Source organism: Zasmidium cellare (assembly GCF_010093935.1).
Source record: "Zasmidium cellare ATCC 36951 unplaced genomic scaffold M409scaffold_12, whole genome shotgun sequence".
NCBI classification, from domain to species: Eukaryota; Fungi; Ascomycota; class Dothideomycetes; order Mycosphaerellales; family Mycosphaerellaceae; genus Zasmidium; species Zasmidium cellare.
Window position 1 is genome coordinate 163,682 of NW_022986956.1, and position 17,246 is coordinate 180,927.

General features: G+C 54.4%; 8 protein-coding genes across 8 annotated transcripts; 4 read left to right on the forward strand and 4 right to left on the reverse strand.

Annotated features, from left to right (window-relative positions):
- Nucleotides 1-506: 506 nt before the first annotated feature.
- Nucleotides 507-2,916, reverse strand: M409DRAFT_21167 (uncharacterized protein; the record flags this gene model as incomplete). The annotated part of the gene is made up of 2 exons (XM_033805730.1): nucleotides 507-1,001; nucleotides 2,665-2,916. 2 exons carry the CDS (start codon nucleotides 2,914-2,916, stop codon nucleotides 507-509), a joined length of 747 nt encoding a protein of 248 aa, XP_033669306.1.
- Nucleotides 2,917-5,888: 2,972 nt separating this feature from the next.
- On the forward strand, nucleotides 5,889-6,278 carry M409DRAFT_21168 (uncharacterized protein; the record flags this gene model as incomplete). The annotated part of the gene is made up of 1 exon (XM_033805731.1): nucleotides 5,889-6,278. The coding sequence occupies one exon, from the start codon at nucleotides 5,889-5,891 to the stop codon at nucleotides 6,276-6,278; it is 390 nt and encodes a 129-aa protein (XP_033669307.1).
- An 893-nt stretch (nucleotides 6,279-7,171) lies between these two features.
- M409DRAFT_21169 (uncharacterized protein) lies at nucleotides 7,172-7,810 on the forward strand (the record flags this gene model as incomplete). Its single annotated transcript, XM_033805732.1, has 1 exon — nucleotides 7,172-7,810. One exon carries the CDS (start codon nucleotides 7,172-7,174, stop codon nucleotides 7,808-7,810), a length of 639 nt encoding a protein of 212 aa, XP_033669308.1.
- A 145-nt stretch (nucleotides 7,811-7,955) lies between these two features.
- Nucleotides 7,956-9,389, reverse strand: M409DRAFT_65415 (uncharacterized protein; the record flags this gene model as incomplete). The annotated part of the gene is made up of 2 exons (XM_033816501.1): nucleotides 7,956-8,838; nucleotides 8,893-9,389. The coding sequence occupies 2 exons, from the start codon at nucleotides 9,387-9,389 to the stop codon at nucleotides 7,956-7,958; spliced, it is 1,380 nt and encodes a 459-aa protein (XP_033669309.1).
- Nucleotides 9,390-11,403: 2,014 nt separating this feature from the next.
- M409DRAFT_21171 (uncharacterized protein) lies at nucleotides 11,404-12,195 on the forward strand (the record flags this gene model as incomplete). Its single annotated transcript, XM_033805733.1, has 3 exons — nucleotides 11,404-11,771; nucleotides 11,819-11,947; nucleotides 12,009-12,195. The coding sequence occupies 3 exons, from the start codon at nucleotides 11,404-11,406 to the stop codon at nucleotides 12,193-12,195; spliced, it is 684 nt and encodes a 227-aa protein (XP_033669310.1).
- Nucleotides 12,196-12,441: 246 nt separating this feature from the next.
- On the reverse strand, nucleotides 12,442-13,716 carry M409DRAFT_21172 (uncharacterized protein; the record flags this gene model as incomplete). The annotated part of the gene is made up of 1 exon (XM_033805734.1): nucleotides 12,442-13,716. One exon carries the CDS (start codon nucleotides 13,714-13,716, stop codon nucleotides 12,442-12,444), a length of 1,275 nt encoding a protein of 424 aa, XP_033669311.1.
- A 969-nt stretch (nucleotides 13,717-14,685) lies between these two features.
- On the forward strand, nucleotides 14,686-15,009 carry M409DRAFT_21173 (uncharacterized protein; the record flags this gene model as incomplete). Its single annotated transcript, XM_033805735.1, has 1 exon — nucleotides 14,686-15,009. The coding sequence occupies one exon, from the start codon at nucleotides 14,686-14,688 to the stop codon at nucleotides 15,007-15,009; it is 324 nt and encodes a 107-aa protein (XP_033669312.1).
- A 371-nt stretch (nucleotides 15,010-15,380) lies between these two features.
- On the reverse strand, nucleotides 15,381-17,161 carry M409DRAFT_21174 (uncharacterized protein; the record flags this gene model as incomplete). The annotated part of the gene is made up of 4 exons (XM_033805736.1): nucleotides 15,381-15,680; nucleotides 15,731-16,544; nucleotides 16,604-16,955; nucleotides 17,014-17,161. 4 exons carry the CDS (start codon nucleotides 17,159-17,161, stop codon nucleotides 15,381-15,383), a joined length of 1,614 nt encoding a protein of 537 aa, XP_033669313.1.
- Nucleotides 17,162-17,246: the final 85 nt, after the last annotated feature.

The window sequence follows — 17,246 nt, forward strand, 5'->3', positions numbered from 1 at the left end:
TGTATAGTTCTCGTATCCTTGCTCAGCTGCCTGAGCTGAGTCATAGAATTTCCGAACAGCCTGCAAGCATTGAGCGTAGCCAATCTTTGATTCAGGACCTGCATACCGAGATAATATACGGTCACTTGTAGTTGGAAGAATGGATAAATTGGTTCAAAGGAACGAGTTGAATCAGAATAACGAAGTGAAGAGAAACTGTGAGTCTTCTCTATCAATCTCCATGGCTCCCTTGCTTCCCTGCCATATCGGCATGAACAAGCTCAGACACCATGGACTCAGTACCCGGGGCTGACAGCAACATCTCAGCTCCCAATATCCATTGTCCTCATCGTGTGCTTTGCCTCCGCTCCGTACTTCTGCCACATTTTAACCTGCTCCTCCTTCCAGAGTCCATCCTTTCCCAGATTCTACCTGTTCACAGCATCGAGTCTCTGAGAAACGGCTTTCTGCTGCTACTCACGGTCAGTTACTATGCTTTGAAAGGTATCACATCGCTCGTGCGCACCTTATGGCTGCCCAATCGAAAGATCTTGAGTGAAGAGAGCCGACCGCAACGCCCAAATGACCGTGTCGTCGAGTAGCTTCTTGAACCACACATTCTTGCAGATGACAGCCTCGACAAGGACGCGACGCCGTCCCATAGTCTCGCGCAAGCCGAGACGTCGAGCTCTGCCGCGAGAGCGGGTGTGCAGCAGTGAGATGGTGTTTGCCCAATCCGTCTTGTTGTTGAGCTTCGCCATGTTCTCCACCTCACGCAGGACCAGCATGAGACGCGCCTTAGCTGGGATTGCGAGTGAGACGGTCACGCCAGCCGCTGCTCTCTCCAAGAGGTCTTTGACGCCGGCGACGTCTTCTTCGTGCCTGTCGGCCCAGTCGTGTCTCTCCTTGTAGAGAGCACGGTCCTGGGGGTGACGTTGACCATGGCGGTGATTGCTGGTGAAAGCTGGCTTGAGGGAGGTGGAGTGTGTGTAGACGAATGTGTGATGCTGGTTGCGATCTTTCTGAGTGATGTAGTTCCCGAATTTTAGATCTGTGGGCTTGCTTGGCTACACGGGAGCGGCCTGCTGTGAATGTTTGAGATGAGTACGTCCTCTCCGAGTTTCCCGTCCAATTCAGACCTAGTCGTCGGCCAGTGCGATCATACAGCGGGTATACAAGGGCTTGTCCAACAGGGCCAGAGACCGCTTCCAAATGTTATTCTCATTGAGTGCTCGCAGGCTTCGACTTTGGAGATCTATCTTCGTTGGTAGAACGATATGTGTGCAGCCGTTCTGGGATGGCTCCAAAACTTGAGCGGTCGTGCCCAGCGTTTCATCTTGCGTTGAAGATCCAAGACTCTTCCTTTATTACTCTTTTTCGTATCTGTCATCTTCCTCGGGGTGCTTTGATTTCTGATGTGTGGGCATGGGCAGGCGTTGGCAGCTCCTGATCATCATTATTAGCCCACAACCTGCTCTCGCTCTGAGATGTAGCCTCGTTACGCCTTGGTCCAGACTACGTTGAATCGTAGATGATTTGATCTTGCCCAGTCAATAACATATCAGGCGTGCCATCGTTCGTTGACGAGAGCGAGCTTTCACGTTCCTTCCTCGTTGAGCGTGGCGCTAGCCAAGCCGCTAAAGTTCCTGCGCGGCTTGCAAAATTGTTGATGCTGCCTCAAGCCTTTCCTCGCCATCCATCATCCAACATCAACAACATCTCGTTTGTTCATCACCTCCTGCGGAATCAACCCAGCGCCTTGGACACACTTCCGCTTCGCACGCTGCTGGGTCGGTACTGCAACATGGTAATTTTGATAACGTCGCCTCCACACAGAGTCCAGGATGCTAATGCGACGAGCAGACACAACCACCACTCGGCGGCTACTGGAATCGACAAGTAGCTGTGCCAGCAAGTTACCAGCAACCCAAACTTGCCATCAAAATCAAAAGGTACGGAAGTACACGGTGGAGACAGGACAGGGCGACACACTCCTATCCCTGCGTGTTCAGCTCTTTCGCGATTACGTGGGTTGTGGGAGTACTCGCTCAGCGTTACCTGTCAGCACCTGAGAGCGTCCGATGACGGTCAATGAGCCTGGCGCGGCAGTAATTTCTTCGGATTTTGCTGACCGTGCGAAAAATCAATGCAGGTACCTTGCACCTTGAGCTTGACGATGACATGGCCACGACCGCCCGAGGCCGCGACTACAGACACTTTTACGGCTACTACGATACCTGGCATAGGCACTTCGACACCGAGTGTTTTCGACAGCGTTCTGCACAGGGAAGTTGGATTGCAAGAGATATAGGGTATGGGAGCATGTTCGGCCAAGTGCGATGATGCTTGATCGAAGTGGGAGAGATGTAGCACTTTTGGAACGATCATGTATTCATCCCCCAGAGCTCCTGTTCATGTTTTAATGATCCTGCCTGAGATATGACATGATACCGTCAAACGATGGGCAATGGTCTCTGCAGTTGATTGAAGCAGTTTGCTCTGTTGAGTGGGATGCTGTTATCTTGAACATGCCCAACGACCTCCCTCCATACCTATCACGGCCCTGGCACACTGAAAGCCCCCGAATGCTCGCCATCAACAGGACTCTCGTCACCGCAGAGGCCCATGCCACCCAAGAACCGTACCAGCTCGCTTATCATCGACAAGTCAACGCTCTTGCCTCACCGCCTTGGAGATGAACTGGACGTTGTCAGTGACCTTGTCCCAAGCCCCACGCGCAAGCTGTGCAATCCACCTCGACCATGTCGAAGTCTTCTTCTTGCGCAGAGCTCTAATCTTCGCCTCACGCGCCTCGGCATTTCTCTCTCCCCTGCTCTGCTCGCGGTCTACGGCTCGCCTCTCTATACGATTTCCGACTCGACGTATGTCTGCGCCGCGATTGATCTTCTTCCAGGAAAATTCCATCTCCGTTTGCATCTTGGCCTTGCAGTTGTTGTGGGCTTGAACTTGGTTGGTTTTGTGGTTGTTTAGCGCTTGCGATTGATTTTCGGATGGGCCGTGGGTTGTGGGCTTTGATGATTGGTAAGGTGAGTTCTTGGGTGAGTGGTGAAGTGCTGAGGTGTGGAAGAAGCGGTGGCAAACCTCCAGCACATGTCCTTTCAATCAGCGGGCCTCAAAGGCTAACAAACATGTTCAGGCTTCTTCGATCCCGCCTGCTTTCCGCCAATCCACGCAACAGACCACAACAACAGAGTATCTTCTACGACTTTCGGGCGGAAATACAATCGAGAAAAACATAGGAACTCAACTCCAGCTGCAGGTCACTACCACATCTGGGCTTGAGAGTGGGCGCCCGTAAGTACAGAGAGCAGACCGACATCGACTGCGTTGGTATCGTGCCATTGTCAAGTCCTGGCAAGCATCACATAATCATCACCTGCGCTCAGTTCCGATCTATACTTCATCCTTCTCGATACGCTCCGCTACCTCATTCTCCTTCGAGGCAGCACCGGGCCGTGAGCAAATGAGAGGTTGCAGCCTGAGCGCAGATCAGAGAGCCACGGAGAGCTTCATCAATCAGGGTAGAAAGAGATGCTGCGCTGCGCTGTCAAGGTTTCAACATCATGAAGGCCGTATGGCGGTGGTCCAGCGCAAAAGGAGGCTTCACGCCTGACTGTATCCACAATCGGCCCGCCGGATCTTCTGACGATCGAATGGCCTCCAGATCTCGAACAGCGCTTCTCAGACGCTTTCAAAGATCTCTGTTGTCTTGGCCAACTAACAAAGTCTGCGCCTGTCGCTCGTCCTACACACATCTTTCATCAACGGCGAGCCTCGCCTCAAGAGAAAACGCAACTGCTGAGCGGGGCTTCGAGAAGTGGAGATGGAGACAACGAGGACAGCAAGGATGCAGACCGGGAAGTAGACCCAAGTCAATCATCAGTAGCCATGACTTCAACAAGATCATATGGACATCAAGAGCAAAGGGCAAATCTACCAGACACTTCTTGGTATTTCAGAGATCGAAGATGAGGCAGGAGAGCGTTTCCTTGGAGATGTGGAGGAATCTTGTGATGGATGGAGGCACTCTCTTCTCTGCCAGATGCCGTGCTCGGTCAATAGTAAGCAGCACAGTTGAATTGAGATCCCCTTCGTGGAAACGATCAGCTATTCTATCACAGCCTGGTCACAGCACCTTCTCGTCATCAACGTTCTTCCTCAGCTTGACTTCGACCATATGCAAACCTCTTCCTCTCACTCTGGTCAAGTAAAAGTTCAGTGATGTTGATGGCAGCCAAAGTGTAGTCAAGATAGGACGTCGAGAGTTCCGACGCTGTAGGACCGTAGCACTAGAGCGCAAAGCTTGTGTCAACCACAACAACAACGGAGGCTGAACTGCGGATCGATGGGATAGGAGCATGTTACCTTGTGACGATGAAGATGTTGCAATTGCCAAAGTCTGATTTCGCTATCACTATGCTTCCGTGGTCCCAGTCCACTTCCCGTGCACCAGGCATGTAACAGAAAGACTCCAGCCCCTGCCCGAGGGCAAGAGACTGATGGCCCCCTCTTACGAGCCTGATAGTGGCCCCACCCATGACCTGTAAGTATACTCCCTCCTCTGCAGAGTCCACGTCATGGTACTCCAGGATCTCAGAATACCTGGCGGCTTCATCAGTCTCGAGAAGCGACTCCTGTCATTGTGTTATCGTGCTCATACATCATGATCTTCCAGGTATCAACCGGCACTGCTGCCCTCTCTTTCCAATCGCCGAGTCCACGTTATGGTAGTCCAGGATCTCCGAGTCTGTGTCTTGCTGTCAGTGCAAGCCTGAGTAGACGAGCTGGGCTCTGACGAAGCTTGTGGGGTATATTGAGATGCGGGAGAGGGTGAGCCAGTGGGCCGCACGAGGGGACGTGAGGAGATGAATGGAAGGTGGAGCATTTGGGTAGGGCATCTGAGAAAGAGTCAGCTCAGAGTCAGGACAGAGTCAGCCAGTTCAGAGGTGGATGCTTCGACGATGGGGTACGCAGCAGGTAAGGTGATGAGGAGGATGATATTGGGGATACGAACTCTCACACTTTGGATGAACGAAAGACGTTCTGCAAATGCATATCTTGAGCAGAGAAAGCCCAAAAGCTGGCAAGGACGTGGTGATCGCCGTCTTCGACGAACTCGTCTCGTTGGTGCCGTTGCTGTTATTGCTGGTGGCCTAGGCCAGTATGTGTTGTGATTGTGTGGGTTTGGCATTTTGAGTGTGTTGTTGTGGTGAGTTGGGAGAAGTTCACGAGGGAAGGGAAGAGAGCAGCGGAGCACAGCGTTCGACCGCAGCACGGCCATGCCACAACAATGCAAGAGGGAAGGATCACTTTGCAAAGACCATGATTGATCCCCAAGAATGCAGTAATGACCATGGCATGTAAGAGGCTACTGCATGCTCTCTCCAAGGTGGGAAATGGGAGAGACCCTAGGGAACTACGACCCCCTGAGTCGCTCGACTGTGAATGAACGCTGCCTCCCCTTCCCTTCACTCTGGCATTGACATCTGAAGATGAGATACTGCACATGTTCCTTCACTGCGCCATTCAATTGACTGTAGGCTACAATATCACTGTAGGTCGAAAGTGAAGTAAATTGGTGAGTCTTCGGTCTCGCTTCGGGGCCTCACATGCAGCGTTTGCACCCATCTATTTAAGCCGACCTTCTGCTCGTGATTCTTACAAACTCGCACGCACGATTAAAAACCAATTTTACCACACAAGTGCGCATAGCAACCTCTCTTCCTCTCCCTCTCTCTCGTGGCAACGCCACTCAATCAAACACAGTATGTTATATTCAACTGCACGTCCTTTCACTTGACTGACGCGACTTAGCACATCATCACAAGCACCACCACCACCACCACAACCACCACACGGCCACCATCCGCGCCGCCATCACCAGCAGCATGGACGCGTGGAGTTTGCTTGGCGCCGCGCAGCAAGAGCTCGCAGAGAAGAAGGAGGACAAGACGCGCCTCAACAACACCATCACGAGCCTCCAGAGCCAGGTCACAGGCCTGGGGCAGCAGAACGCGGTCCAAGAAGACCGCATCGAAAAGCTCGAGCACGACAACGTGCGCAAGGAGGGGGCCATCCAGGCCAAGCACGCGACGATGTGTGCGGCCGGGAACGCGTCGCTGGTCGCTCGCGACCATGTCACCGTCCTGGTGGAGGAGAATGAGCGCCTCAAGGGGGTGCTGGACGCTGAGCGCAAGGCTCACGAGGCCACCAAGACCCGTGAGGGCGAACTCGAGCTGGCCTTGCAGGCCGAGCTCGCCAAGAAGAAGGCGCCATGATGGGCGCACGTGCTGGATCCTTTGTCGGAGAGTGAGCGAGCGAGTGAGGGTCTTGGGCAGGCACAAGCCTGCATATGACAGGCAGCATTTTTTTTGTCAATGAAAACTCTGTTCGCGGCCAGTGAGGCCATCCGCTCGCATCTTGCGGTCACGTGCCATTCATTTCATTTCAGTTGCTCGTCCATTCTAGCTCACTTCTCTCATCCAACTCTCCAGTCCGAGTCCCATAACCAAGATGTGGCTCGAGTCTTCTATTGCTTGGTCGATGGAAAACGCCCGGAGATAGACGACATATTCGATATATGTCGTTTCGAAAGCAATGGCTTTCTGCTAGGGGATTTAGCATATTGCTTACACATGGATAGCTTTTATGCAGATACATGATTGGATCAGCACATTTCCTATGACAGGCAACCCGGAGAGTGACATCCGCCCGACCCCAGCGCATAGCAACCAAAAAGCTAACCCTCAGCAAGTCCGGGATCTCATTCCGGCCTAAAGTTCAGCTGGTCGGGAGCCGCGGGTTGCGTTCTCGTATCAGCGGAACAATGCCTAATTTACGGGATCTGCTACCCATGTCCAAGCTCGACAAAATCATAACCGGACAGGTGTCTACCAGGGTTTTTGTTCCGCCGTTCTGTGCTTCGAGCAGGGAATATTGCTAATCAAGACAGCTTTATTGCCTGGCTTCGCCGAGCTGAATCTATCCGGTGCAAGGAAGCTATAAACTTACGAGCTCTTGCTCACAAACCATCCGCTCGATATCCTGACCTGTGGGGACTTGGAGAAAGATCCAGAACACCATCGGCCTCAAGTTATATACCACTTCGCTCGACCAACTGTACCGCAAGGACCTGCCATCATCAAACGTCTTCCGACGCAAGAATTCAACAATGGCTCCCACCATCAAGCTCTACTACTTCCCAATGGCCTGCAGCCTGGCGCCCCACCTCATCCTCGAAGACTCCGGCCTCACCTACGAATCCGTCAAGCTCAACTTCCGCGACCCAGCCGCCAAAGAAGAGTACACCAAGACCGTCAACCTCAAAGGCCAGGTCCCAGCCCTCTCAATCGACGGCGAGGTCATCACAGAGATCCCCGCCATCCTCACCGCCATTTCGCAGCTGGCCCCCGAGAAGAAGTACACCGGCGACAGTCCCAAGGATGTGGTGCGTTTCTACGAGTGGATTGGGTATCTCGGCAGCGCGGTGCATGCGAAGGCTTTCGGAGCGGTGTTTGCGCCGTATAAGGTGACGGACGACAGCAGTGCGCAGGAAGGTGTCAAGGCCAAGGGCAAGGAGAACTCTCGTGCGGCGCTAGCTTTTATTGAGAAGAATCTGGCTGGGATCAAGACCAAGTTTGCTTTGGGCGACCATTTGACGGGCGTGGATGCTTATCTTGCGGTGTTTGTGAACTGGGCGAAATTCCATGAGACGTGGGATGAGAAGGCTTATCCTAGCTATAATGCGCTGTTTGGGAGAATCACGGAGTTGGATTCGTACAAGAGGGTGCTGCAGCACAATGCTTTGTGAGATTACCCTTTGAGATGGATGGCGAGAATGATTTCGATGCCGAGCGGAGCGCTATGAGGAAGTCCGCACTGCGGCTTAAAAGATGTACTTGTTCTCGTATGCAAAGACAGAATGGGAATCGTATTCAAACACACATCTCAATTTCTTACAACCTGCTCTGAATCAACTTCGGTGTGTCGGCCAGAGCGTACTCAACCACAGCCTTCTTGCTCATGACCTTCCTCGCCTCCTCCATCGTACATGTCTTCGCCGAAGTAGCTGGGTTGTACTTCCAGTTCGTGCCCTTGATGGCCTCCTCATCTGTCAACTTCTTGTTGTCTCGGCCGTCAGCACGCTTGTATACGTTGATGACTACGCATCCACCGAGACCCAAGTTGTGTTGCAGGGCAACCTTGGAGTCGACGTGTCGGTTGTTGGCCCAGCCACGGAGTTGCCAGGTGAGTTCAGCGCACTGGGAGAGGCCAGTTGCTCCGAGAGGGTGACCCTTGGAGATGAGACCGCCAGATGGGTTGATGATGGGGCCTTTGCCGCCGTAGGTAATGTCTCCACGGCGGACCATCTCGTGAGCCTTGCCCTTCTCCGAGAAGCCAAGGCCTTCGAGCAGAATAAGCTCGTTGGCGGAGAAGCAGTCATGGAGTTCGCACACATCGATGTCCTTGGCCGTTACGCCGGCCTCCTTGTAGGCCATGGCGGAGGCGTTGGCTGTCATGCCGTAGCCGACCAGGTCCATGGCAGACTTCGAGTATAGCGTAGTATCATCGGTCTGGAGTTGCTGGCCAGCCATGAGGATTGCTTGAGACTTAAGGTGTGGCTTTGAGTTGAGGAAGCGCTCTGAGACAATGACCGCTGCTCCGGAGCCATCGCTCGTCGGCGAACATTGCAGCTTGGTCAACGGAAAATGAATCATCGGTGCGTCGGCAATGTCCTTGTGACTGTATTCTTGTTGGAATTGAGCATATGGGTTCTTGGTAGAGTGTGCGTGGCTGACTCGGCCAATCTCTGCGAAGTCGTCTGCGGTGGCGCCGTACCTGTTTGTCAATGTTAGCGGCCGAGAGAGCGGTAGAGACTACACTCTTCCATACTTCTCCATATACTCTCTGCCAGCATTGGCAAAGTACTGCGCATTCTGTGGGCTATCATGCTTGCCAAACTGATCCTCCATCATCTTCGTCGCAAGTCCCATAGGAGCTGGTCGATCCGAGAATCCACCCTTGATGGGACCAGACTGCATCTGCTCAAAGCCAACGACCAAGATACAGTCTGCAGCGCCAGCTCGAATCATCGTCCTGGCCATATGTAGTCCAGTCGATCCAGTGGCACAGGCGTTGTTGGTGTTGTAGACAGGGATGCCCGTCATGCCGAACTGGTAAAATACTCGCTGGCCACTGCAAGTCGGTCCAAAGCAGAAACATGCCACGCCGAGTTCGACATCGTCGTATGTAATCTGAGCATCCAGCATAGCTTTCGCTCCGGCTTCGAACCCCATCTCGACATAGGACCGGGTCTGGCGGGGCTTAATGAACTTGGTGAGGCCGACGCCCAAAACGTAGGCATTCTGCTGGGGCTTCTTGATCTCCATTTTGTTGCTGTCTTTCCGGATTCTGTTGAATATTTCTGGATGAAACGAGTACTATTATGGTGGTGCTGAGTCGTCGGGAATGACAAGCCCCAAGAGTGAGACAGCTACATCAGGTGACCTCGGTAATACGTCCCCGCTTGAGGGAACAAGGTTTACGGCCGAGGTCAGGGAGGTGAAGGAAGCAAGGAGAGTAATCTGGCAGAGTGCACATGCGTGGAAATAAAAGCGAGCAGGATGTCTCTCAACGCTATCCGATGCGAAGGCCGCTGTGTGATGAAATGTTTGGGGAACGCACTCCTGTACAATGTCAGACTTCATGTACATTTGTCGACTGCATTGATACCACCGAGTACGCTGGACAGGAATTTGGAGAATATCTCTATTGTAGGGCAAGAGCTTTGGGGTTTCTACTTTCTTGGAACCATCCCCGGTATCGTCAAATAGTCCAAGGCTTCTTCTCTCCTTCTTGTCAACCTCAAGATCTTGCCATTGACTCTCCCTCCGCCAGCAACGTCCGCCAATCTCAAGACCCTTTCCGCAGAGTCATCCAGCAGCATCAATAGCCAAGTCCTCTCTTCTTCGTGCTCATCCATACGTACCAGGACTCAACGACACCACTGACGAACAGGCGGCCGCTTTCAGTCACGTCGAAGCAGAAAAGAACCGAATCGAGGTCTCTTGCTTTGACCGAAACCCCCAAGAGGGGCTCACAGCTTCGCGTGGGCCTCAACTCGGTCCTCCTCTGCGTCGACGTGATTGAAAACGGCCACCTGTTCGTCAGTGGTGTCGTTGAGCTCTGTACTACAGTCACCATCCGTCGGCTCCTTGGTACCCACACCGGCACATACAGCTTCCTAGAACGACCCGGCAATACGAGGTTGACGGCTCACGAAGTCGCTCTCCCTCTCTTCAACCCTTGGTAACGCCCTCCTCGAATTGTTGATGGTGTTGAAGCGAAGCCAAGAGGACAGTAGCTCTCATGAGGTCTGGCCGTGGAGGAGAACATCGTTGACGACGCGGTGGGCAGGCGCCAGTTGGCAATATGTGGAACGACTTCTGTTTTCGGGTTGAGTGGGCCGTCGGGTCAATGCTTGGATTTAGGTATTTGAATCACATCAGTGCGTTTGCTAGGTTGAGAAAGTCTGAGGTTTCTTACCATGATTGCGTGATGCAGTTCAAGCCTGAGCGTGCGTGCGGATGGCGGTGTTCGTTCCTTGACGATGAAGTGCTGGAGGGAGCGGACAGACTTGTGCTGATGTTGGTGATGATGTCCAGCTGGCACTACGCGTGAAGCAGGTGATGGATAACAGCGGCCTGGGTTGAAGTCAGCGCCCAATCTCGGCATTCAGGATACATAAGGCCAGGGACATACCAAGATATGCATTTGTCGTCGTCGGAGATGTGGGGCTTGTCGCGCCAGGTGTCGTGTGTGAAGTAGTGGTTGAACTCGTCTTGTTGGACTTTGAAGAGCCTTGGATCGGTAGGCAGCAGCTCTGCCAGACCGTGTGGAGATGGAGCCGTCGATGTCGGACATTTGAAGCTTGAAAGGGCGCTCAGCGCGCTCTTGGCCAGCGAGCTCGATGTTGGCGTGCTGCCGGATGTTGGAGAGGGTTGGCGTGTCCGCGCCGGAGTGGCTGGCCAAGGAGGGGGTTCGTGTTCCGGTCGACGTTCATGGATGATGGATGATGGAACAAGCCTGCTGTGCCTGCGAGCAAGATGAATGATGGCTTGTTTGTTGTTGTGGATTGGAAGAAGAAGGAAGAAGGAAGCAAAGCAAGTTCAGGGGCCTTGACGCGCTTGAGCTATGACCTCCTTCAACTTCACCACCGCCTTCCAAGCCCTCCAATAGCCGTCATTCTCACTCTGATCAGGCGCTTCGATTGGCCTTAGGCAAAGAGAATCGGCATCGGCATACCGAAACATCTTCCCTCGTCCTTTCCCTCCGCCGCAGCGCCTTCAACAGTAACCAAGCAACCTCCTCCTCGACGGCACAGTCACCCATCACCCAGCAGCAATGGACGCAGACCACCGCCGCGCCAGCCTCGCGCGCTCCCTCATAGTCCTCCAACACCGCTACCTCATCATGTTCATCAAGCCCATCATCCGCCAAGTCCGCGAGCTCGTCCTCGCCAGCGCTCGACAAAGCCCAGTAGAGTACCTCGACCGGATCCTGGAAGCAGCACGCACCATCGCAAACAACCAGCAACGACCAGCCACGGCTCGCATCTTTGCGTTGCTGAAATTGTGGGCATGGCGCGACTGGATGATCAGAACACAGCTCATCTGGGCCGTGGTGTTTGACCATCCACTTCTGCAGCAAGACTTCAACGAGGGGCTCGTTTTCTTGATCGAAAGCATTGGTCCGCTATACCAGCCCTGGAGGTGAGGGCCGCGAGTACAAGCGCCGCAAGAGCCAAATGGAGGGACAGGGCGAAGCGCAGTTCGCATCATACCAGAGTCCAGCCGTGGGAGCCAAAGGCAAGGTTCCAGAAGCTGGTGCCCTTCAAGCCAGACTACAAGCCGGAGAACATTTTCAGCAAAGTCAAGGAGACAGGCAAGTACACGACATCCAAAAGGTCTGCGAGTACTCCGAGCTCATCTTTCAGGCACTTCAGACAGCTTCACCGGCCAAAACAACCTCGAATGGAGCGAGAGTCTTTGCGATTTCGTGACAGTTCGAGACGGACGCTCGCCGAACCACTGGTCTCCATTCACCAAGAATGCCACCGCTCGCCGTTCCCACTCCACCAGCGAGCATCAACAGCTTTCGCAAGTCTCGAATGCGCTGGGAGTCCAGACTTGGTAGACGATGAAGTCTCGGCAGGTGCAAATTGCAGCAGGAGCATACGAGACAGCAAAGACGGCCTCGAAGGACGTCAGCTATGGTCGAACGACAAGCAAGCCGGCGTCAACTTCAACGAAAGTGGCGAACAACAGCTGGATCAGGGGCACGACTCTTGTCTGAGACATACACGGCATCACGCAGCTGAGCTCCACTCATCATCGAAATCGCTACTGATTGGCAATGGCATACACCTCTCCGCTACATCATTCAATCAAGGTCAATCTTCTTCATCTCCAAGTCATAATCGAGGTCGTCACCAGCATTCGTCGTATCGGGCGCCGACTTCGTCCGTACATCCTCTCGTCGTGGCTGGCTGACATGGCCAGTAGCTTCGAGTTCCTTATCGTCAATCTCTACGCCGTTGCCAGCCTCGCCTTCCAGCTCGTCGTCGTCATCGATGAATCCGCCTCGCTCTTCATCCCAGCCTTCGATGTCTCTCAAGAGACGGACATACTGTTCTGGAACAAGACCCTGCTCGCCTGTCTGCGGATTCTCTGCCACCAACCAACCCTGGCCATGTCGGTATGCTACAAGGATCGTCTGGCCCTCAGTGAGTCGCAGCTCATTGTCATTCTCCGGCTCGAAACTGTACAGCGCCAGCGAAGGACCAGCAAACAGCTCCTCGTCTTCAGGACCAAGGCTCTCCCTCTGTGGTGAATGATTAGATGGCTCGGCATCCAGCGGCAAGTCACTATCTGGGTCGATGGTCTGCGAGGCATGAAAGCTTCGATTCGGCAGCGTCGTCGCAAAATGCGAGTCCCTCCTAGGTTCTCCGTTCTCGACAAATCCACGACTCTGCCGCAACGCATCTCGCCCTGCCGGATCGTAATTCTGCGAGCCCGCGAGCAATGACGGATCTGAGTCCCGGCTCATGCGATGTCCGCTTTCCCGCCTCCTGCCGCGCTCATAGTTGGGGATATCGGCGAAGGACCTGCTCTTGCGATGCTTGCTTTTCCTGAAGGACGTCTCGCCCTCTTCCCACTCATCACCACCACTGCTGAAGCTTGTGCTCGGCAAAGGCTCCATCTCCTGTTCTGGATCGCCGTATAACAGCCCATCGCCTCCCCAAGGTCCTGCACTCCACGCTCCTCTTCCTGTTGTGGCGCTGCCCTCAGCCGAGTCTGATGCCCTCCGCCCTGCATTCCATTCTGAGCCCGGCGTACTTGCGCCTGAAGGGTCTTCTGGTGGACCACCAAAGTGCATGGGATGGAAGGTCGGATATGCGAAGTCTCGGACCAGCGCATACGACAAGCTCGACTGAAACGGCGGGAATGAGGTCGAGTGCGGTCGTGACCGGGAGGTTCGTTTCGAGTACGACGACATTCTGCTCTCGGCATACGAAAGTATGCGCTCGCGTGGCTGTGGTCGCTGCGAGTCGGTCGTGCGCTCGTGCGGTTCGTCGGCTTCTGATGAGACGGCGAATGAGGGAGGCGCACTGCTGGTATCGGTCGAAGAAGGCGCCGCCATGACCTCTGCTGCCATGCCCGGCGGCGATGATGCTCGTGTGCTGCTTCCGCGCTCACACCCACTCCACAAGATCGAGCCTGTTTATTAAACGACAGCAGTGTTGCGCGCCTTGGTGTGTCGCTAGTCCAGGCCAGCTGAAATGAACCGATCCGCCTGCAAATGATCTCCAGGACGCCCTGCGGCACGCCGCAATGCTATTACCAACACCGCAGTCCCAGAGTCACGACACTCGAGCAGGCACGATGCAGCAGCTGTCGGAGGAGGGAGAGTCAGGTGAAGTGAGACGAGAGACTGTTCGCTGCCGGGAGCCGCCGCGCTCTGGTCTGGTCTCTCGCGACTTGGGCGCTGCGCTCTGCTGCCAAACCAGACCAAACCAAACTCAACCCAGCAAGCAGCAGATGGGTGAGAATACCTTTAGGGTTTGGGCTATTAATAGCGGCCAGCTCTCCTCGTGTGCGTGAAAGATGGCGGGGCGAGCGGACGCAACCGAATGGGTCCCAAGCGTTAACGGTAATCCGCCCTATGCCGGGAACGATAATAAGTTCCAGAAGAACTGCAAAGTCTTGGATATATGATGAACGAAACGGAGCACGTTTGATATCAAGGAGAAGAGACTTGAGAAAGCTCTTCCTTTTCGTCACCCAGCTGCTAAATCCGGACCCTGTCGACTGCCAAACTGGCCGTATCCTTGTCTTCGGCCAACCGCAGAGCTGCAGCTGTTCGATGTCGCGCGGCTGTTTGCCCACACAGGCGCTCAGGCCATCGTTTCATCTCTTTCCACGCCATGCCCCTTTTGACTTTGAAACGAGGCGTTGTAGCTGCCACCAAATCTCCACCTTTCGACGACCACGTTCGGATCCTCCAGGCTTCTGCGTTGACCAAGTGCGGTAGACTGTTGGCTTGGCTGGGTTAGCGACAACAAGAAGACCAGGGAATGGACAATTCATGATTCTCAGGATCATTCACTTCATCAACCTCGCTACCATGCCTCCTCCATCAGACGCAGACGCAGACGCAGAAGCAGACCCATCGTCCCACAGCATCCTGAAACACCGCCTAGAAGACTTCTTGCAGAAACGGCAGCCGCCTAAGACGTTCTGCCCGTCCGAGGTCGCAAGGGCGCTGACCGCCAGCGAACTGTCAGATCTCGGTTTCGACACCTGGCGGGACGCCATGCCGGCTGTCCGTCAGCTCGCGTGGGAGCTGCGGGCGCAGGGTGAGTGCGAGGTGCTGCAGAAGGGCGAATGCGTTGGTGAGGATGTGGAGTTGGAAGATATTAGGGGTCCGGTGAGGATTCGGAGGATGTGAGAGCTGGGAGTATGGTTGATTTTATCTGGATCACGAGAATTCACATGATCGACGCTTTGGTCTCGACCTAAGTACCGAATCACAGACACAAATGTTCCGATGGCTGAGGCAAGGGAGACTGCGCTGGATACAGCTACCTGGTTCAAGCAATATCAACTCTCCGAGTCGGAACTGGCTGCAGCTCTACAACACCTTCGGCTAGAGAACAACGCTCGAAAGATGCGTCCAAAATGTACGACAGCTGCATTGAAGAGGCAGTCTTACCTCGTCTGCATAATCTGCATGAGATGCACAACATCAGCTGCTTCTGCACGCTACGTTCTGTTCTGGTCTCTTGCAGACGACGGCTAGTTTCGTGCCCGTGCAGCATGCTACCGCAGGCCGTCGAGGACCCAGTCCGGCAGACTTTCGTCTTCACTTCGTATCGGTTGCGAGCCATCGGCATGTCCATTCACCTGAGCCTTTGGATCTGAGTCTCCAGGACGTCGCCATATCAACTTTCCCGCTGGATGAGTCGGCAAGGGCTCCGTCTGTCCGGGCGCCTCGTTAAGATTCTCCCTGTAGGTGCCACCTGGAACCTTATACTCATCCCAAAACAGACCACGCTTTTGTAGTTCTGGCACCAAAAGCTCGACGGCATCCTCGAAAGTTTGCGGCATGAGGGCGTACGCCTGGTGATGATTGTCAGCGGGGCCAAGAATCCACTCTTCACGAAACTTACGATATTGAACCCGTCAACACCACCCTCTCTCACCCACCTCTCCATCTCATCCGCCACCTTCTCTGACGTACCCACGCAGGTGGCACCCAGCCCTCCAACCATGATGTGCTCAGCAAGAGACTTCTTCGTCCACTTGCCGCCTGGGACATACTGTGCGCTCGCCAACAAGCCCTCGATGTACGATCGGATTGCATTGCTCTCCACATACCGCAGTTCCTCATCATCGCCGTATGGAGCCATGTCTACGCCTGTCCATCCACCGAAAAGGGCCAACGCACCTTCGTACGAGCCATACTGAATGTAGTCGTTATACTTCGCTTCGGCTTCTTCTTGGGTCCGTCCGAGCACGGGACAAAACTTGGCCAGGACTTTGATGTCTGATGGATTCCTTCCCAACTCAGCTCCTTTCTGGCGAATCTCGGCGACAGACTTCGCCACCGCATTGGGCGAATGCTGGGAAACGAAGATCGCCTCAGCATGCTTCGCCGCGAAAGCCTTACCAGCCTTTGACGTCCCAGCTTGCATGATGATCGGTGTTCGTTGCGGTGACGGCTGGCAGAAGTGCGGGCCAGGTACCGTGTAATACTTGCCGTTATGATTGATCTCACGCACGAGCGACGGATCCGTATAGACGCCAGCCTTTCGATCCAGCTTCACAGCGTCGCTACGCCACAACGAGTTCCAGAGCTTGTAGACCACATCCATATACTCCTCGGCCATGGCATATCGCTCATCATGCTCCGGTTGCGAAGCGCCGTTCGTAAGGTTCCTTGCGGCAGAGTCGAGATACCCAGTAACGACATTCCAGCCTACCCTATCCTACACTGATCAGCCAAATCTCCCCTTAAATTCACACCCTCGGCCGCAACTCACCGCCCCCCAGTCAAATGATCAACCGTACTCATCCTCCTCGCAAGATGATACGGCTGCTCATAACTCGTCGTTACCGTAACCCCAAACCCCAAGCTGCTCGTGACGGCCGCCATCGCCGGCACGACACTCAGCGGCTCATTCACCGGCCACTGCGCGCCACTCCGAATCGCCGGCTCGAGGTTCTTGGGCCCGCCGTACACGTCGTAGCCGCCGAGCACGTCGGCGATGAACATTCCCTGGAAGTGCCCTTTTTCGAGGAGCTGCGCGAAGGACGTCCAGTGGGAGAGCGTGTTGAAGGAGGAAGAGCGGTCTTGCGGGTGCCGCCAGAGGCCCGGGGATTGGTGCCCGGAGCCTGTGAAGTGTGAGTTGGCTGGTCTCTGGAGATTCTGCTATTTGATGTGGGAGCTTACACATTTCTACAAAGGCATTGAGGATGAGTTTCTTCTTCGGAGACTCGGTGGTGACCTCATTGCTGTTGACATGGCTGGTGCCGTTCTGGGTCGGGCGGTCTTCATGGTGAGTGCCATTTGGGACGGGAGTTCCATTGATTCGAGCCATTGAGAAATGTGAGATGAATGATTGAAAAGTCTAGACGGAGGTCGTCATTGCAGGTCGAGATGCGAGCTCGGCAAGAGCTTGGCCG